Here is a 20,420-nt window from a genome sequence, read left to right on the forward strand (position 1 = left end):
CAGTCTTATATTAAAACACTTTGTTCATCATGTTTATTCAAACAAGTTACATATGTACCAATATGTCTTCATTTATCTATATGCTTTTTGTATTTAAAACGTGTTTTGCTCTATAGATGTTACTGTTTTTATTTATTACCAAGCTTGTTAGGATTGTGTTTTTTCATTATTTCTGTCATTTATTCTGCCTAAAATTCTCTTTATTATTTAATCAATTATAAACACGCACAATCTAAATCAGCAACAATTAAAATTTTATTGTCTGCATTTGTTTAGAATATCTTTAGAAGTTTGTTCAACCCTCAGCAGATGAATTCAGGGTAAACAGTTTCATTACAGCAGTTTGTGTGAACTTGTTAAGTAAATGTAGGTTTAATATCCTAAAAATATCAAAAGGAGAAACTGCTGCGTGATTTTTTTTGGATAACTTATTCTTTCACAAAATCCAAATGTATAATTACAAAATAAATAAAAATGAAAAGGACAAAGTCATCAAAGTTGACTTTTTACAGGAAGGTGAAAACAAAACAGAAAACCTGGTTAATTTTTTACGTTATTTTGAGATGACTCAGCACATCCAATCATCAATAAGGTCTCCAGACAGGCTCCTCCCCCCTCATGGCAAAACACGCCCCATCTATGTAGTTGGTCAGCGCAGTGATGGCGTGGCGGTCGTCCACCTGTTGGTTCGGTCCATAGTAGAAGCTGCTCGGCTGGAACGAACCACTGTGGCTCAGTGGAGGAGGAGCAGGAGGAGACGACAGGTAGGAGCTGTAGGAAGGGGGCTGGGTGGAGTAGGGGAGGGCAGACAGGTGGTGCATTCTGGGAGTTGGAGCGTAGGAGGAGGTCAGAGAGGTCACCTGACCCAGAAAAGAGGGCTCATTGGTCCATAGAGAGGCGGAAAATGACCTACAGTCTGAATAGAGAAAAAGATCGTCAGCATAAACATATGTTTTTATTCTGGAGCTTTCAGCTGAATCTCACGGTCTTCATCAGTGGATCAAGTTTCCTCAGTTGTTCCATAATACGCGAACATCCCTGAATCTCCCTTTACTTCACAATGACTTATAAAAGTGCAACAACGAGGAGGAAACTTGGATTGTTTCTCATGAGAATATCTGGGATGTCTGAATTGAAAATAAAACCCTCTTCAGATCATTCCACAGTTTGGGCAAACGTCATTACCTCTCATATGGATTTTCTCCTTATTTCCAACCCCTCTGCTGTTGATTTGCTTGTGCTCTGTAGCAATGTGTCATCTCAAAGCTCCTAACCCTCTGATCACAGACTCCTGTCGTAACACTTCTAGAAATAGTCTGAATTATTCCCTAAATGATGGCATCTGGGTCTTGACTTTGCAAAGCAGCCACAATCCATGATGCTCCTACCATCATGCCTCACAGTTGGGACGAGGTTTAGGTGGTGCTGGGGGCGAAGTTAGGACCCTCTACAAGGGTTAGGGTTAGGGTTAGGGTTATCATCGAAGAAAATTCCTGTGGTTACAAGGCAGCTTTTATATCCTTATTAGGAGGGAATCCTCTACAACCAACACCCAGTCTGATCAATTCATTTGAAGTCATTTGCACAGAAGCACATATGTCCTGTCTCCATTGTCAGTGTGTTCAATGAAGAGTAATTTACCTGTGCAGTACAATTCAGTTCCCACTGTTGCTAAGAACTAGCTAAAAGGTTCTTCTACCAGCTCATACTTGACCACTCCACTACAACCTATAGTTGTGTAGTTGTTTCTCGTACCGGATGGGGCAGAACTGCTGCTGATGCTGCTGATGTTGGAGCTGGAAGGTCTGAACACTCCCGGCTTTAGCTCCTTCTGTCTCTGCCCTGTGACGAAAGAAAAAGAGTGTGAAGAAATTTAAAAAATGGATCGCAGCAACTTTGAGTTTACTCTCACCGATGGTTACTTACGTCTCGGCAGCCGAGGTCCATCCACAGTGATCTTGATGGCTCGGTGCAGGGTGGCGATCTGAGGAGGCGAGGTCATCACATTTATTGATAAGGTGAAACTCTTGCCTGAAAAAACAAAACAACACACATAAAATAGTGGCACTTTGAAGGACACTTCGTTTTTCTGCCCAGTCCAGGGTACTTGGATGTTACAGTGACTCATTTACAGCTTGAAAAGCAGACATTTATCTGAAGTAACATTTCAGATAGCAGAAACACACGAGTCTACCCTGTGGCTGTAAATCCTTCTCAGCCACACTCATCATTTTGAGTTCAACAAATAAACTTGACTAATGAAATGGTGCGTTCAATGCGTAAAATGGCTTTCCCAAAGTATAGTAAGTAATGTGAAGGTTGTCACAGGAAACAACAATGACTATATTTGAGGAAAAACAGTTCAAAACACTGCAAACATCTGGCTGTGTACCTCTGCCACTGCGACCTATGAAGCGGAGGTCGTTAAAGTGGGCGCAACCTTGCTTCATAGTTGTTGTCGCATTGCGTAGCTCAGCGCTGCTGTTGTCGTCGTTGCCAGCCATCACTGTCACAACCACGCCATCAGGCACGTCACTGCCTAGGGCGACCACCTTTAAATGAAGCATCAAGAGGGATCCTCTTAGGGGTTTCTGAGTCTGAGCAAACCAGACTCAGCAAAAAGCAAAAAGGCAAACTGGACGATAAAAGTCATGTGCCTACAACATTAAATTACCTTTGACACTGAACTGAAGGCCGTGTTAACAAGACAGAGAGATGGACTTATAGTTGGGTTACTCACAGTGAAAGCTCTTGGCAGGGTCTTGTTGCACCTCCAGTGCTGTGGCAGGCTGCTGCAGAGAAAGTTTGGGCTGTCAGTCTGTACCAGACCTCTGGCTGATGCTGTGCTGCGATGGTGCAGAGGCCTCTCCTCTTGCTCATCATGTGGGCGACTGTTAGGTGATGGCGCCAACCGACATTTCCCCACATTATCTGAAAAAGAGTAACGCATAAAAAGCTTTCTATCGGTTCTAGTCTTTTTGTTCTTTCCTATAAAATGTTGGAGGCATGATTGTTTTGTCTGAAACAAGAACATGTTTACTATAAAGAGTCCAAATGGTTTGTTTCAAACTTTAATCTCTTTCACATACTTTTTAAGCTGTGACTGATGCACCTTCTGATGTGTGAAAGTAAAGAGGCGGAATGAGGTCAAAATTGATCCACCATAGATCTTCCTCTGAAGCAGCCGGGAATTAGAAACAGGGGCGAAACTATTCCCCCTTGTGTGTGCTTTCAAGCTGGCATTTTAGAACTCGCCTCTCCAACTAATAGTGGCGAGTGTAAGAATACAGTGATGCGGTCTCTGTTTGGCATGTGTGTATTAGAAAATATATTTTCTCCACCTATGAGGTGCACCATTTGTAAAGAGTCTTTTTACGTTTCACGTTAAATTAAGATTAATATACATCTTGGCTAAGGGGTGTAATACACATACTTCCATGTAAAGATGAGCTAATCTAAAATAACTATTGATTGTTTTGTGGGGCTTGCAAACGTCCACACAAACACAGCAGAGGTGTGACAAAACCCACAGGTTCAATAGACTGGATAGTAATGTGTTAAATATCTGAAATATGACACCTAATTTGTAAAAGACAAAAAAGTGTTGTTATTTGCAATAGAATTTGTTGAATAGGACGGAAAATGAGCCAAAGGCGAATAACGTTTTTTTTTAAACAATTCAACAGGTCAATGCTATTAGATTAGCTAAAACGTTTGAATTTAACTGAGACTAAAAGGCTAATTTGTCCAAATTGATCCAATATTTCACTTGTAAACCGAGCGCACAGGTCAAATTACCAAGTAATGGTGTGCCATAGGGCGTTATTTTCTTCACATATTTTGTTCACATATTTTCACGTAAAATAAAACTTTTTTTAACGTAAAACGTGGAAAAGGCAGAAAAACTACATCTACCAAAGTCCAACGCTTCCGGGGACACGTACGTCATCAGCGCGCGCCTGGAATCGAACAAATTCGACAAACTCAACAGCAGCAGTTGACTGCGGCTGGTTTCTGAGAAACTCCGGTGAGAATATTCACTTTTCCACCTTCTTCTCCGTGTCTTTGCTTCTCGTTCCCCCATCCTCCCGTTCGCCTTTCTTCTTTTTGTTTTCTGTATTGTGCTTTATTCACCGCAGTGTTTGAATAGGAGGGAACTGCGCTGTATTATCATTCAGATTTTACTGCCGGAGGGGAAGTTACTGCGGTCACACCACCTCTCCGCACCTGTCCAGCTCTGAGCGTATGAAGGGGTGTGTTTGAACAGTGTGTTTATTCGCCTCATATCTGTTCTGCTATTTTGTTATTTTAAGCCACTCATTATCTGTTTTGCTCTCCCACACAATTGACAAAAAAATACCCAAACTTCGGAATCCCTTTGAGAGATCTGAAGTCAACAGACCACAAACAATCTTTTTTTCTTTTTAAACACATGAAATAATAACGTAATCATAGAAAAATGTTACAAATAATGAACAGCTTTTGCAGAATCCAACATGTAAAAAGCACAAACGTTTTCTCAAAGAAAGGAAATTATATTTTTTTGTAAAAAGATACAAGAACTTTATATTTTCACTTGATGAATAAATAGGGAATTATATCACTCTGTTACTCATTTTTCTGCTCATTGATTAATTGAAGAGCTCAACCAATCAAGTGAATTGATGCCATTATCTTAAGCTGTGATGTAAACAAATTAAAGCACTTTAAGATGATATTTTACAGTTTATCAGATGTATGAAAGCAAAAAGCTCTTTTCCTCCGTTTCCTCTCTTAAAGGTTGATAAAAGAAACTGTTAATCTACGACTTTAAGTTTAATATTAAATTATTTTCGATCTTGAATCCCGAATGTCTTGCTTGTAAAAAAAAAAAACAGGTAATCGGGACACAACATCACACTTCTTTAAGATGCTGACATTGTTCAACATATCGATGAGTGGCATCATCATAAATATTAGCTCAGGAATGATCCACAACCCATCAATACATGTTTGACTCTTGCCTAATGTTTTTTGTTCTTGTGTCATCAGGTGTATGTGTGGTTATGAGCAGTCCCATGGCTGGATCTGCTGCCTCTAGTTCTAAAGACCGTCCAGCTTCCAGGACCAGTTTCATCCCAGAGCTGCAGAGCATGATGTAAGACACACACACACAGAGGAAAAGATCTCACCCCAGTACAGCATTGGGCTGCTGCTGCTGCTGCCGAACAGACTGTTTGAAGCCATGGAAACCTGTTTAACAAACGACAGAGCCGCAACAATCCCATTGAGATGTCTTGAACTAGAACTTTACACAGTGAGATGACAATAAAAGGCTAAACATTTCATCTGAGTCATTTAAACTCTCAGCCTTTGACATTCAGCTCATTCAGTTTCAAGCAAGTGTGCAAAATAAATCCTAAAACCACAGAGCAGCAGGAAGTATGATAAGTATGAATAACAGGTTTAATTTTTCTTAAAGTTGAGTTTGCAGCAGGCTGGAAATGATTAGTCGGTGAGCAGAATGACAGATGAATCACTTTTAGGTCAAAACAGGGAAAAAGAGGATGGAGATTCAGCTCTTAAATTTGGTAAATTGGTGTAAAATTTATGGTTTTAGTTCAAATTATTGAAGCTATCAGTAGAGATCCATTTAAGTCCACTACGTTCAAACTGATCTTCTGATTTTTAAATGTTTGTTTGCACAAAACGAGATTTTTCCAAATATGCGAGCTGCATGCTGTGACATCCATGAGTGTGAGTGGGTGCATGAGTGCGATGTACTCACCTCGTGTTGAGTGCGGGCTGCAGAGAGGTTGTTGGTGGCGGTCAGAGAGGCTGAAACCAAACTAAACCCCAAAACCTGAAACCAGCGCTCTGCCTGAAGCCAGATCTGCAATCCTGAGGCCAACATGCCCGCAAACCCAAACCAGAGCTGTTCTCACCTGTGTGACTGATGGCTCCAGACGGCCAATCACAGCTCAGACCTAAGAGGAGGAGGAGGGGGTGTCTGTCAGGTGTGTGATGGGGGAAAAAAGAAAGGATAGACGGAGGGAAGAGAAGAAATGAGAGAAGAAAATAGCTGCAGGATGTGGGTTTAGCTTAGTTTGGAAGTGGCCTCATTGGATGCAAATTGTGGTTTGACCAAATTGTGGTTAAACTGTGTGTGTGTGTGTGTGTGTGTGTGTGTGTGTGTGTGTGTGTGTGTGTGTGTGTGTGTGTGTACACATTTGCAATCTGTGTTTATATAGACAGACTTTACTTCACTATACTTCAAGTGCAGTTTTTCATCTGAATGTAAATGCAAATTGATGATTTTCTGATGATTTTATTTTAAAAAAGTTAAATTTTCACAGTATGATGGATAGACTTTAATAATCCCTTTGGGAGGTTCGCTCTGGGAAATCTCCATCTCACTCACGCTCAGCACTGTTATACACAGAAATGTACAGAATAAACAAAAGTGGAAAAACACCCAACACCAGCATCCGTATAAACGGAAAGATAATAATAATAAAACTAATAGTATACCAGTAAAAGTGATGAAAATAATAAGAACAATAGTGAATAGTGATGCTAATGAATAATAGTACGTATATAAATGTCAGTATAAAGTGGAAAGTAAGGTTATTGCACACCACATAGATTATTGCACTTGGTTAGCCAGACAGACTGACTGCCACCCGCAAAGAGGACGAAACATCAAAAACAGTAAAGACCAAAGTGAGAAAACCGGCTGCACCGGTAGTTCCTGTAAGATTTAGTTTCATTCAGTCATAAAGCAGATCTTTGTCCACAGCTTTGATGAAACAACTGTTGTGAACGACAGCTGAAGTCTATTAAATCAACTCGACGGTTCTGTGAGGTCAGGATGAGAAGTGGCATCGTAACTTATTCGGCTTCAAACTGTCAGGTGCTAATATTTTGAGACGTTTGACACACTGTTCTGTCTTCATCACCCGCTGTTGAGCCGGTGAAGCCCAGAACAAGCCACGCTTCACCATATTTCCTTGTTGCCGTGTTTGGTGTCATGTTGCCATCATTTGCGTAATGCGTGAAGAGAGGTGCTGTTTGTGGGAATTCATCACAGATAAAACCATTTTTGCAGGAAAAAGTTTATCATCATTGTTGTTTCTAGTCCTTCCTCTGCGTCCCGGCACTGAAGCAGCAGCCTATCGGCAGTCCCACAGATGCTGAGCTCTTAAACAGATGAGCAACAGCTGCAGTTTAAATTTCACAGCCGCAGGAGATTTACCGGAAGTCCTGTTTGGCTGATCCTTTGCACCTGTTGGTTCTCCAGGTTTGCTCTGGGAGACGCTCGCAGGCCTCTGCAGGAGACGGCGGCTCTGGTGGAAGATGTTGTGCACACACAGCTCATTACGATGGTAAGACAGATGTTTTCTGTGTCTTACCTTCGTCTGCACTTAGAGGTTCAGTTCATTCAGTGAACTTTAGCACTTTGAGAGATGTTTGTGGTTCTATTCATGCCAGATATACAAAATATTCCAATAAAATCTATGTAGAAATCTAGATTTACTGACATGTTGTCTGAGTAGCTGCTGGGAGTTTGTCACTGAAACATGAGCGCAGTCTGCTGGATCATTAGAATCATCAACAGCTGATTTCAGACAGCTGCTTTATTGCTGAACGTCTGATTGACACGAAAAGTCGTGTAGCTGGACTCTGCTGTGTGATCCTGATTTGATTTTTCTTTCAGCTGCAACATGCCTGCGAGGGCGCAGCGCTTCGTGGTTCCAGGGTCATTTCAGCCGAGGACATCCTTTTCCTGATGAGGAGAGACAAGGTACGCACTGAATGCAAGCTTCCCTTTACAAGTCAGCCCCACTGATTTGTGGCGTTGAAATGAATCATTTTCCAACCTTCTTCTTTGTCTGGAAACCAGAGGAAGATGGGACGATTATTGAAATATCTCCAGTTTCGAGATTACAAGTCAAAGCTGCTCAAATCTTTAGAGGATGAAGACCCTCAGCAGGAACCAGGTAAACACGGGACAGTTTATCATAAAAACACACGAAAACAAAGAAACTCGGGCTTTATCTCCGAGTTGTGTCGTGTTCGCAGGTTCTTCTTTAGCCGGCGGTAACCAGCGGAGGCAGCGGTTGGCCCAGGACTTCCTGGTGTGGATGGATCAAACCGGTGAACTCCTGTCACTGGCTGAGCGACAGGAAGTAGACCCAGTCAAACAGGAGAGGATGGAGGTCAGAGGTCACCACTTACTGGCAGCACCAATTTGACCGTATCTTGAAGTTTGGTGTAAAGAAAACTGATGATTTTATTTGTGTGAATACTCAGCGAATGGAGCGCCGGACCCAGAATATGGACCAGGCTCAGTACACCGAGTTCTGCGAGAGCCGACAGCTCAGCTTCGGTAAGATTTATCCCCTCTGATTTTATTCTGATTCATCTCCAGAAAAGGTGTCAGTTTGAGCTGAACTGAAGCTCAGAGTGTGCAAAGCTAATCCAGGGGTAACCCAAGATTAAGAATAAATGTCTGGACAGGATCACATCTGGTCCACTTTGGAATTGTTGATGCCTTTGTGCCCATTTGGGCTCACGGTTCAGGCTCGTTGTGACCTCTTGTGTGTTTGTGTTGTTTGCCTGTGCTGCAGCCAAGAAAGCGTCAAAGTTTCGGGACTGGCTGGACTGCAGCAGCCTGGAGCTGAAACCCAACAGCATCGCCATGGAGATCCTCTCATACCTGGCCTACGAAACAGTTGCCCAGGTAACGCAGGTTTTCTTCGGGCTGCCTCTTCCCGTCCCTGCAAAAAGAAAATGTTAGGTAGAGGTTGAAATGGTTGGATATTGGTGATCAAAGCTTTTATATTTCTAAAGTCACCTTCACTGTGACATCACAGAGCTCATTATTCAGAGATTGTGACCATATTATATTTGGTTAAACGAATCTTGGCATCCATCTTGTATTTAGAAGCCTTTATGTTATTAGAATTTGTATCTTTATTGCAGCAACATCCAAACTTTCAAAGACTATCTTCTGACATATCTCAGACTCAGGCTTTATTGGCCCAACTTAAAGCCATTTAAAGGGGTAGTTCGCTTTTTTAGAGCTACTGAGAGCAGGGACTAATTATCACATTACAGGTAATTGTACATCGCATCACTAATATATCAGAACATTGTTTACTGTGTCACTATTTTCTCAGTGAACAACGTTGGTCTGCGTCACTGCACTGTGGCTGCCAGCGTATCCTGATCTGCTGAATCCACCACAAGTTGTTTCAGATGGATGTCTGGTTACATCTCTTACCAGCAGTTCTTTCTCTGGCTCAAACCGTCATCTTTGCTCTTGTAATCATTTTTACAGTCTGGTGGTTGTAGTTCTGGGGATTAGACTGGCAGAACTTGGAGTCACAGCTGATAAGCAGCAGGTTGAGAAAATAGTGACAAAGTAAATGATGGTCTGTTAAAATAATGACGCACTATCCCTTTAATGCTTTTTTTCAAATAACTCCTTAAAAGTCTTTATTGTGTTTCTATGTACGCTACATTTCTGGACAGACATGAAGACAGTTAGTTTAGCTGTAAAAATGTTTCTCTCCATCTCTGCAGATTGTGGATTTGTCCCTGTTGATAAAGCAGGAAATGATGGCAAAGACTGATCCCGTCAGTCATGTGATCTCTGCCAGCTACATCCACTACAACACACACGAGGTACGCACGCTGCGGTAATTTGAGTAAATTAAGTAGTTTTCAGCCGCTAATTTTAGGTATTGTTTAATTTGACTTTCTCCCTGCTAGGTGAAGAAGGATCCAGACTCACCTGAGGCCACGCCTCCTTCCACTCCAGGGTCCTCCCACGCTTCAAAGCCCCTCCTGCAGGGTAACGGCAGCGTGGACAGCCGAGCGAGGCAGAGGAAACGCAAAAAGGTGTGTACAGGCTTCTCATCAGTGGTTATTTCTCATTTTCACCAGCTCCACATGAGCATTGGATTTAAATAATGCCATTTATGTCACTAAAGCAGATCCTAACGCTGAATTGTGCGTTTCAGAGCTGTCCAGCTGCAGTGGAGCCTCCCAGTGGAGCCATCCAGCCCTGTCACATCAGAGAGGCTATAAGAAGATACAACTACAGACATACGGTATGTACACACACACAAGCAGTTGCATGTTAATTTATTTGGGCTGGGCAAATATTAAATTCTTTAATCGCATGATTTCCTGGGATTAATCCCATTGTTATATGCAAAATCCAATAATGACTTCAAAAGCAGCATATAACACACTGTTATTGGAACTGTACAGTCATATGATGGAAGTACTCCGGTGATAAGACAATTCAACGTTACAGAGCTTACAGATAACTTGGAAGCAACTTATGAGGCTTTTTCAAAATAAAAGCTGGTGAGCAACAGACGTTTACAATAAAAATAATAAAGAATAAAAACTGCGCTAATGGGAGACAAATAATTGTTGACGATAATGAATTTATTAGCTAACGTTAAAGTGCCCAGCCCTGTAAATTACTGGTTTCCCTGATTCCTCTCCTCTAAATTCCACATCAAGCCAAAGTTTATAGTTATAGAATCCAGAAACTCTTAGCTTAAACAGCAACTTCTGAGTTTAACCTCCACAAATTAAGGGTCCTTAACGCCTTCCAAACATTATGAGACAGTCATGAGCAGAACCATGTGTTTACATGCAGAAACATGGGGAAAAATCCAAGCTTTTCCCATTAAACAACAACATGTTGCACTCAGAGGTGACTCTGGATCAGTGCTGAACACTGTCGTCTTTCTGTTTGTCAGAGTGCGTATCGGAGGACTGGGATGGCGTTCCTCGCCTGCTGAGAGCGCTCACATGGACCTCCGAACACATTGTTGTTGTCTTGGTATAATGAAGACTTTTTCCCGGTAAGCTGGTGTGTTGGAATTTTTGACCCACACTGAATCGCTCAAGCTCACAGACCCCCCCCACCCGCCTTAATTAAAATGCATCACGTCATTGCTGAAAAGAAACTTTATTGGTCACTACTACAGAAAACTATTGAGCATGCTCAAACTCAACATGTGACATCGTAGCAACATCAGCACAGAGGAGGAATTTATCTCTGGAGTTTGCAGCAATGTTTAGAAGACCGCACGGTTCAACACGACAACTCGGGTGGGGGAGGGGTGGAATAAAGCTGTATTTCAGAGCAGCTGCTAGCTTGATATTAATGTCTTTGAATTTCTGAATGAATGTATGATTAGCTTGTGTTGTTCAGTATTTCTGAGCGCTGTTGACCAGCGACTCCCTCTCCATCAGCAGCTCTCCATATCTCTGCTGAAGCTCTCTTTCTCTCTCCATCTGCCTCTCGACATCCTCCCGCAGAGCCTGAAACACACAAGAAACATGTCAATTAAGTCTTCAAGGCTAAAGGTGATGTTTCTGGACCACTTTTTTATTTAGTCGGGTTAACAGGAGGGATGTGCAGACATCTAAACAAACTGACGTTTCCTGCTGCATTGATTATTGTAATGGATTAACAATCTGCAGCAGACCTTAATTGTTGAACTGGTATTAAAATAAAAATTTATCACAAAAAACAGTCTGTTTCACACCTGGTGCCTAAGTAACAGCCTCCCTCTACCCTGAAACAATATTCCTCAGCTCAAAGTGTAATTTCAGAGTGCTAAAGCTAAGCTGAAACCTTTTTGCTTTTATTATTGTCAGTTATCTTAAGAAAGACCTGGAGAAGCAGAGGAGAAGTGTTGAGGAGGAATCTCTGCCAGTTCCCACAGTCAAAGGAGAAGTCTTCAAATTTCTATCTATGTCCAAAATGCAACTACATGTCATATGAAAAGATCTGTAACAGGAATAAGCCACTTTCCCCTCAACGTGGTGAGTTACAGCTGGAAAACAGAGCTGTTCAGTACAGTAACTGTTAAATGTTTTACCGCTTGTCTCCTGGGAATGGCGGTGTCCTCCTGCTTCTTCAGCTGAGTGAAAGTCTGCAGCTCCGTGGCTGCCTGCTCCACCTGGTGGACACAATGAGCATAACACCATTACTGCAAGCTGTCGAAAAATAATCATTAAGCAGCCCACCTCAAGGGAAATGAGGCTCTCTTTTGATAAGTTTTGTAAGAATACATCTGAATTATACGAAATGTTACATTCACTTTTAAAGCTACAATGTTTGCTACAACATGAGGATACACTTGTAATGACTTGAATGATATCATATGTGGCTGTGAATACTGGAAATAAATGGAAATAGTGAGTTTGTTTTGAATTCTAGTGTTAATTCTTCCTCCTGCTGAAATGAATCCTGGCAGATGAGATTCAAATCTGTTCTGTACCTGTTCCCAAAGTTCATTGTGCTGCTTCAGGAGTCCCAGCGCTCTGGACTGAAAGCCTCCGAGCAGGATTTTCAGTTTCTTCTCCAGTTTAGCTGCTCTTCGAGCCTCTGCTGTCATGTGACCACGGTTCACCTGAAGAGCGCACGGACACATTGGACCAGGATTCTCTTACAGCTGTTCGAAAATAAAACTGAACAATTCAAGCTCAGGTTGAAGTTTTGTGTAGTTTCTCACCTCTAGCTTCTTGTCCAGGCTCTCAATACGATCTTTCTTTGATGCCAGATTCGCTCTGGTGTATCTGTTCTGACCCGGTAGATACAACACCTGCACAACAGCAGAAGCAGACATTATTAGAAACAGTCAGAAAAATGCATTAGATCATGAATCCAGCAGATTTTCCAAACAATTACCAAGGAATGTGTTCTCTAAAATGATTGATATTAAGGTTTTTTATGTGGGGACAGTGGCTACGATGCTTACCTGTCCGTAGCATTCCTCCCACACCTGGCTGTAGGCCTCCATACTGAGATCACCGTGACCCATTCCTCCCTTCACCACCTCCATTTCTGCTGCCAGGATTAACTTTGCCTATTTATTTTTATATTAATCAAATGGATAATGGTTAAATTGCTGCCAGAAGTCCATCAATACCACTCGCAAATGTACTGAAACCCTAAAGCGTGTGAAGAGGAAACAATGGTGGCGCGGGCGTTACCTGCTCCATATCCTCTGTGTTGACTGGTTTGTAGGGACGTGTTTCAAGGTAAGAGATATGCGAGGCGTTGTTGGACGTAGAGGCGGGGCCTCTGCTTTTGCCGCGCTGCAGCTGACTGGCGGCGTTGGCTGAAGGATGGTGGAGGCAGTCGAAGTGCAGCATGGTGATCATTTCCTGTTTGATGAGCTCCTCGGCCATCTGGAGGTCAGAGAGCGGCTCCATGGAGGAGGGCCGGAGGACGGACTCGTTTACCTGCAGAGACGGGCGACAACAAGTGGATATTCTTCATTTAAATAAAGGCACTCGTGATCGGAGAGCAGAGACTCCATAAACCCAACAGACAGCCTTTCAGTGGCTTGATGAGCACTCGTGGATCTGGTGTCAGGGTGAGACTGTACCTCAGTGGGTCTGGGGAGACTCCTCTGAACGGGGGTGTGCCGCAGCTTCAGCTCCTTCTCTCTCTCTGCGTCCCGCTGCGCCTGATAAAACAAGTCAACGGTATTCATTAAACTAAAGACCTCTGAGCCACCGGGACACAACAAAGGGAATAAATCTGAGCTGAGGTCATTCCCTGCACATGCAAGTATGGCTCTGTGAGATTACCTGCTTGCGGGCCTCAATATCAGCAGAGTCCTCGATAAATCCCGTCTCCGTCTCAGTTTCTTCAAGCTCCTTCTCTGCGTTTTCAGGAAGAACGATCTCGAAGTCGTTCTTGGGAACAGGAAGTGACATGAGGCCCTGCCTCAGCTGCTGCAGGCTTTCCTTTTGCTGTGATGGGAAGAGAAGGGCAGCAACATTGACTGATCGTCACTAAAAGCTGACGTTTGTGTCCTTATATGTACAGCATTTACAGTTATTTACCAGGTGTTTGGCGTACGCAGGGTCAGCCAGCTGCTCTTCGCTGTTAATGTTCAGTTTATCCCTCAGCGGCGTGCGGCTGGGGGTCAAACCGGGCGTAATCGCCCCACGTGGGGTCATCACACCTCCAGCTTGAGGTGTCATGCCCTCTGAACCCTGCCCAGGAGTTCTGTTTAAGATGTAAAGATTCGCATTTACAGCAGGACTGAATGATAACAGTAAATTAATTCAATTAACATTACAAAAACAAGAAAAGTGACAAATAGTCTCAAAGAAATAGTCCCTGTGGTCTCTAAAACGACACATTCTGGTGGCAAGAAACAGTTGGAGATTGGAGACACATCAGATGATTTTAGCAGAACAACCTCAAACATTCCTGTTGAAATCAGATACAGAGAAATAAATATTTCAGTCAATTAACTGGCCCTAATATTTGCCTGCTCTCCAGGTAACTATCAGCCATTGTACAGCTCATGTTTGACCGTCAACTGGAAAACAAAGGGTGGCGAGCCCTTTAAAAACCAGACTAAACTATACCTCTACAGCATCTTTAAGAGGATTCAACCAATCAAATCAACAGAAAGGAGCCACTTGGTGAAACACTTCCAACATGAAAACCCATTAATGTTCTTTACTCCTTATTCAGTTGAGATTCCTTCCAGTTCTGGTGTAACTTTTACCTACTTTTGGTCCAACTTTCCACATATTTGTCAGCCAATTTATATTTTATCATCCAGAACAATGTCATATCTTCAATAATAGTAAAAGCAGCAATAGAATTTTCCCTCTGGCATTAATAAAGTATTATTGAACTGAATAACTGTTATACACATCCAAGCTAACTCACAATAAGCCTAAAATCCACCTGCAGCTCCCATGGAAGACAACACCTGTCCAAAAACGACGACCATTGGCTGTAAACACAATCTGAACCCTGTTAGGATGACTGTAGTCCCGCTGCCTCGCAACGTGACAAATAGGTCTCACTAACCTGTAATGTACTGTTAGCTCATGGGCGTGAGCGTTTCGACTGAAACAGCTCAGGCAACACAAATCAGACCACAGGTTGACATTTAGTGATGTGAAAATGGTTCTGCGCCATGAGGCCAAATGTCAGACAGACGGGCTGTAACATCACAGCTAACGTGTTGCAGGGCTGTAGCGATACACTAATCTCACGATACGATACACGGCGTTCAGTCAACGATTCGATTAGTACACAGAATATTCTGAAAGATTTTAAAGGGACAGTGTCCCAATCATCTTGAAGCAAAGCCTGACAGCACATAAAAGCCTGGATGTCTGGGATTCGTTACTGAAATTAAAGTGGCGGATGTTTTGTCTGTATACAGACAGGCTCACACTAACATCTCTTATTTTATTTAAACTTATGTGATTAAAACTGTGAGCTAGCAGTGCTACTTTTAGAACCATCACTCTCTGCAGGTGACAAACAATGAATAGCATATAGGTTAGGAGAGTTATTTAACCATCAAAATGGCAACAATCAACTTAATCTGAACATCTTTGAAGCAAACTTTAAACACAAAGTCACCTTAAAAACAAACCATCAGCCACAATCCACAATTTTGTGTCCCATCAAAAGCAAAAACACCACAGTAACATGCACTAAAAAAGGGGAGAAATGAATCAGCTGTGGGGAGAGCAGGGCCTTGACACTGCTCCAACCACATGTTGTTTAGGACCAGAGTGAACTCCACACAATGAAGATGAAGCAGCAGGTGCCAGATAGAGATTGGGTTTGGGCCACATCCACACAGAATGATATCAAGGGGTTAAGAAGATCTCACAAACTAAGGTCTTAAGGTATTTCCGTGCATGCTGCCATGTACATGTCTCTGTGTCGTTCTGATCAATAAATTCTCCATAAGAGGCTGCAAAGGTGAGTCCGACGACTCTTTCCTCCACAACACAGCCCATATCTAGGCTAGTCAAAATATAATTCACTCATTATTTCCACTCAAAAACCCAACACAACAAACGTTTATGAGCCTTCGTTACAGTTCCCTGTGAATAAGAATCAGTTTGTAAAATGAAAAACTCCAGCCTTCCTGTGCTTTTAAGCAGCTTTTATCACTCAGCAAGGCGTGACCATGTACAGTCACATGTGTTACAGATGTTGGTGGAAGTGGCTACCTGAACGGTGTGGTGAGAACAGTGTTTGGAGTCTGAATCTGCTGCCGCTGGGGCGTCACTCCACTGAAGTCGCTCTCTTGCAGCGGAGTGTTGAGGCCTCCCTTCAGAGGGGTGTCGATGTTGGTGAGAGCCATGAGGTTCTGGGCTTCCTGAAAGACACAAAAGTCGTATATTTAAAACAAGAAAAAGCTTAAAAATAATGGGAATATAAAAGCAAACGCATAAATGAGGCAGGAAATCAATTCACTATAAGGTGTTCCATCTGTGCGAGTTTCTAATAACCTGCAGTATCCTGTCCTGCACAGCAGGGGTGCGTGGGGTTCGTAGTCCTGTTGCCATGTTGTTGGTGACGCTGTACTCCGACAGGAGGGTGGAGGAGGCCGAGTTACCACTTTCGCTCTCCTCGGCAGCTTGACGGGCGACTTCACTGGCGACCCCCAATTTGACAACTTCCTCTAACTCGGCATCACTGATCTACACGAACACAGTCAAACCAAACAACGGGTAAAGAATCTGTTACAACAGGTCACAATGAAATGGACAGACCCAGGATCAGCGTGGACGGACACATTAAAATCACACGAGTGCATATTCGTCACCTGTGGAGCAGGCAGCACCAGTTTGGAGCGTTTCTTGGTGAACTCGGCCACTCCGCTGGTCTGCAGGATCGCAGATGGCAGATCGCTCTCTTTCTTCTTCTTAATCTTCTGTTTATCTTTCTTCCGATCCCTGTCCTCACGTTCACTGTGTGCACAAGCTTTCAGTTTTATATCGTACTGTAGCCTTCGACATGCTTTTGTATTGATAAGATGTTCCTTTTTTATCTTTTTATACATGCAGCTGTATTTCTACCATCTCAGAAAGTTTATTTTGTGTTCTCCAGGTGTTGCTTTCTGCTCTTCGGTGCACTTTGGGTTGCACTTGAGCTTGAAAATGCAATATAAATTAAGTTAAACACGTTCTAAAACATGGTTTGTGGTGTTACTGACTTGCGCAGTTCTCCATCTAAGTGCTGCTGTCTGAGCCGTTTGAAGTTTGGCTCCTGTGCGTCATACTGCTCCATGCTGGTGTCATAGAAACCCTTAAAACAAACCAGAATGAAAGTCAATTACAGGTTAAATTAGGCTCTTCACTGTTTATTCTGCACATATCAAACAGTACTAAATCAGATACCGGCGCAGGTTTCTTCTCGAAGGGTATTTCAGCATTGTAGTCCACTCCTCTCTTCTTCTTCCTCTTCTTCTGAACATCGATTCCTGCAGCTCTCAGCTCTCTGCGTTTCTGCAGAGCAGCCAGTCGTCTGCAGCACAGTATCAGTAAATAAGGTGAACTCTGGTGGGTGTGTTCCTTCTCAGCAAAATACAACTAGCTTGTCTGATTCTGTGGGAATTTCTGAAAATATTGAATCATTTTCACCTGGCTTCCTCCAGCTGTTTCTCTCTGGCCTTCCTCTTGGCTTTCTTGCCCTGGGTGTTGGCCAGACGAGCTCTGGCTTCTGACAGCATCTCCAACTCATCTGCAGACAGAGAGCAGAAAAAAGAGATTATTCTTTTTTTCACCCACAAATCTGGTCAAATAAAGCATTCATAAGAAATGCTGCTACCATTGTGAGGATGAATCTAACATTACTTGCAGGAAACTAAACTATTCCTAGAAGTTCAAACAAATGCTTCTAAAAATCCGCTTCATCATCATCATCTGAGACGGTGTTTGGTGTGTTGCAGCACCTTCGTCCATGTCCACAGGGTCGGGTCTGGCGGGTTTAGTCTCAGGATTAGGGTCGATTTCTCCTGGTTTTAACTTCCTGGGATCATCTCCCACCTCTTCTTCGTTGTCTCTCTGTGCTGCTTTGTCTCTAAACGAACAAGAATGCAAGATAATAAACAACCGCCTCAATGAAGCGTTCCTGACTGCATCGTACTATATCCTGCTGTTTTCATGTCATTTTGTTCATGTGTAAACTCTGTTTTGGTTCGGAGGGATGGAGAAAACCTGCATTACCACTTCTAGCAGAAAGTCAGACCATACAGAGCTCTTTCTGTAGCAAAGTTAGCATCAAGATGCTCAAATCAACAAAATCAAGATTACAGTTTGACTATGATCCTTTAGAGAATCATTTCACATTACATGTCAGTAGGTTTTACACATACATCATCATTTATCTGTTCCATTTCAACCTCCATCCATAAATATCCACACAAACAGGATAATTCTCCTCTGTTCTCCTGCTAAATCAGGAGAGGCTGCTTAGGTTTAAGAGTGTGTAATGTAAAGAAATCCTGAAACCGTACAGCAGGTATTCATAGTGCTCCAGACATTGGGCAGCAGTGCGTCCTATGATGGGAGCAATGGTTCTCCACTGAGTGGGCATCAGCTTGGCCAAATGAAGCAGTTTCTCCTCCTCTTCTCTGGACCATTCTGTTTTCTTGATGCTGGGATCCAACCACTCGTACCTGCACAGAAACAAGGTCAATGAAAACATCCTGATTTTAGCTGGTAATCTAAACGTGCTCCTTAGAAAGATCTTAGCGTGGGAAACATAAAAAAGAAAAAAAAAAGGTTTTAGAGACCTCTGTAAAACGTTTAACACGATGAAAACAGAGTTAAGTTGGTGTTTAAAGCTGGATTTTTGGTCAACTCTGTCTCAACACTCACCATCTGGCTTTACACTGTTTTGCAGACTTGCGGTGAAGCAGGGAGGCGATACGAGACCATTGGTTTTTCCCATATTTCATTACCGCTGCTTTGAGGATCTCATCCTAAATAAATGAACAGGAAGGCAGACAAAGGACAGGCAGAAACAAGAAGTCAGAACAAACTTTAATCAGCTTCACTGTACCACAATAAGACAATAATGCTGCTGACAAATATCCCTCCTCCGGCTCTCACTTGCACAGTCGCTTTGAAATATTGATAATCGCAAGCTGATAGCTTGGGGCTTGTTATCATATCAGTGTACACTGAAAATATGTTTAACATTCTGTCTTCTACTCCATTCTCTTTGTGTACAAAGAGGTAAGAACCAGTAAGGCACAAAAATAAGCAAATTAGGTGTATTTTATTACTTTGAAAACTGTGGAAGTGATTAAGTGGCCAAAATATGCAACATGTACAGTGAGACTGTAAGTTGTTGTTCAAAGTGTCACCAAATGTAAAAAAGAAACCTGGTGCCATGCTTTTGAAATATGCTCCTGTTGACTGAAATAATCTATCAAAGGTGAGTTATTTTTGTTTGGTTCTCGCTGGTAAAATAATTCAGGCAGATCATTTTATTTAACTTCTTCACCTTTCTTTTCACTTGTTCTTTTTTGCTGGACAGATCCTCACATTTTACTTTAAACTATTTTAAAACCAAACACTGATTATTTTAACCTTAATGGTGACAATTTGGACTTCGGGAAAGGTGCATTAAGCCTGCATTAGATTGATCTAAGTGTTCATTTTAAACTGACACGTGTGTATATGTAAAATCGTCAGCTGTTGCAGGTGATGTGACGTGTTTTGCGTTTTTTTTTCCAAATCAAGCCGAATAGCTTATTCCCAGACACGGTGGAAGTTTTCTTTCTCGCGCGAACTAGCAACACTGCTCCTGAAATCTTGACGCTTGCAGAAATGTTTTCTAATTATGTCGCTATCTGTGGTATCTAAATACACTTTTTTCAAAAGTTATTAATTCAGTAACGAGCACAACGCTACACAAGTACTAAATAAACAGCAATACAAATATAATGAACTCGATATGTGAGATGAATCCTGTTAAATACGTAATTAGCTTCAGGCTAACTTGAACCCAGTCGTTTGCTGTACGGGAGTTAGCATCATGCTAACCAAGCTAGCCATGTAAACACATACCTCAGTGTTGCGCCACACGCCTCCCTTTATCATAATTCGCGGCATCTTGGCGGCTTGCTGGCGTCTCCCTTTTAATTAAAAATAATGGCTAATTCAAAGCCAGTTATGATCCAAAGTATCGTGGACTCTTTATGATGAAAAAACACAACCACACGCAGAGCACTTCTACAGAGAAGCCAACGCGCATGAATTCACCGGAAACTTGAGTTGCAACGGATCTACCGAAAGGCATCATGGGTATTATTGTCCAAGTGTCATGTCCTAATCAGTTCCCGTGTGTATTCGCTTTGAACACGTTCCCCAAACATAACCATTTACATTTTCCCAAACAGTAAATTATTCTGATGTTTTATCTTCAACCCAACTTTCTCCTGACCCATACCAGTTGTATTTTGCTAACAGCTATCTGATTGAACCTAATGGACCTAACTTTTTGGGAGCTTTGATTGATAAGGAAAAGCCGATTTTGGCCCAACACCGGAACAACTGTCATTCGGTTTTTCGATTTGCACAAGCTATAAACTTACAGTCTCTTGTTCTAA

General features: G+C 42.3%; 3 protein-coding genes across 3 annotated transcripts; 1 reads left to right on the forward strand and 2 right to left on the reverse strand.

The window, feature by feature from the left end:
- Window positions 1-514: 514 nt before the first annotated feature.
- Window positions 515-3,949, reverse strand: runx2a (RUNX family transcription factor 2a). The gene is made up of 6 exons (XM_072391546.1): window positions 3,916-3,949; window positions 2,741-2,931; window positions 2,393-2,552; window positions 1,927-2,031; window positions 1,771-1,842; window positions 515-916 (listed from the first exon to the last, which is right to left on the reverse strand). The coding sequence occupies exons 1-6, from the start codon at window positions 3,947-3,949 to the stop codon at window positions 585-587; spliced, it is 894 nt and encodes a 297-aa protein (XP_072247647.1). The 3' UTR covers window positions 515-584.
- Window positions 3,950-3,966: 17 nt separating this feature from the next.
- supt3h (SPT3 homolog, SAGA and STAGA complex component) lies at window positions 3,967-11,031 on the forward strand. Its single transcript, XM_072390562.1, has 12 exons — window positions 3,967-4,027; window positions 5,032-5,137; window positions 7,280-7,364; window positions 7,697-7,783; window positions 7,883-7,979; window positions 8,062-8,198; window positions 8,293-8,368; window positions 8,610-8,722; window positions 9,568-9,669; window positions 9,757-9,885; window positions 10,008-10,097; window positions 10,764-11,031. The coding sequence occupies exons 2-12, from the start codon at window positions 5,046-5,048 to the stop codon at window positions 10,803-10,805; spliced, it is 1,050 nt and encodes a 349-aa protein (XP_072246663.1). The 5' UTR covers window positions 3,967-4,027; window positions 5,032-5,045; the 3' UTR covers window positions 10,806-11,031.
- cdc5l (CDC5 cell division cycle 5-like (S. pombe)) lies at window positions 10,957-20,086 on the reverse strand. The gene is made up of 19 exons (XM_072390561.1): window positions 19,879-20,086; window positions 18,682-18,785; window positions 18,318-18,479; window positions 17,754-17,881; window positions 17,443-17,542; window positions 17,200-17,326; window positions 17,016-17,107; window positions 16,626-16,770; window positions 16,309-16,500; window positions 16,027-16,175; window positions 13,873-14,038; window positions 13,615-13,779; window positions 13,410-13,490; window positions 13,012-13,263; window positions 12,777-12,884; window positions 12,531-12,620; window positions 12,297-12,428; window positions 11,895-11,975; window positions 10,957-11,331 (listed from the first exon to the last, which is right to left on the reverse strand). Exons 1-19 carry the CDS (start codon window positions 19,921-19,923, stop codon window positions 11,218-11,220), a joined length of 2,433 nt encoding a protein of 810 aa, XP_072246662.1. The 5' UTR covers window positions 19,924-20,086; the 3' UTR covers window positions 10,957-11,217.
- Between the last annotated feature and the right edge of the window lie 334 nt (window positions 20,087-20,420).

Source organism: Leuresthes tenuis, unplaced genomic scaffold (assembly GCF_036924035.1).
Source record: "Leuresthes tenuis unplaced genomic scaffold, fLeuTen1.0.hap1 SCAF_8, whole genome shotgun sequence".
Lineage (NCBI taxonomy): Eukaryota > Metazoa > Chordata > Actinopteri > Atheriniformes > Atherinopsidae > Leuresthes > Leuresthes tenuis.

What these genes read in the sequence shown, in the direction of transcription:
- runx2a (XM_072391546.1), bottom strand. Translation starts at nt 3,949, where the DNA reads ATGACGTACGTGTCCCCGGAAGCGTTGGACTTTG. An exon ending in CCCTGCCAAGAGCTTTCACT is followed by an intron (nt 2,553 to 2,740) that starts GTGAGTAACCCA and finishes CTTCATTTAAAG; the next exon opens with GTGGTCGCCCTAGGCAGTGA. An exon ending in CATCAGCAGCATCAGCAGCA is followed by an intron (nt 917 to 1,770) that starts GTTCTGCCCCAT and finishes TTCTCTATTCAG; the next exon opens with ACTGTAGGTCATTTTCCGCC.
- supt3h (XM_072390562.1), top strand. Translation starts at nt 5,046, where the DNA reads ATGAGCAGTCCCATGGCTGGATCTGCTGCCTCTAGTTCTAAAGACCGT. An exon ending in TCCTGATGAGGAGAGACAAG is followed by an intron (nt 7,784 to 7,882) that starts GTACGCACTGAA and finishes TCTGGAAACCAG; the next exon opens with AGGAAGATGGGACGATTATT. An exon ending in GGCAGAGGAAACGCAAAAAG is followed by an intron (nt 9,886 to 10,007) that starts GTGTGTACAGGC and finishes TGTGCGTTTCAG; the next exon opens with AGCTGTCCAGCTGCAGTGGA.
- cdc5l (XM_072390561.1), bottom strand. Translation starts at nt 19,923, where the DNA reads ATGCCGCGAATTATGATAAAGGGAGGCGTGTGGCGCAACACTGAG. An exon ending in CCCTGTGGACATGGACGAAG is followed by an intron (nt 17,543 to 17,753) that starts GTGCTGCAACAC and finishes CTCTGTCTGCAG; the next exon opens with ATGAGTTGGAGATGCTGTCA. An exon ending in ACACAGAGGATATGGAGCAG is followed by an intron (nt 12,885 to 13,011) that starts GTAACGCCCGCG and finishes AAAAATAAATAG; the next exon opens with GCAAAGTTAATCCTGGCAGC.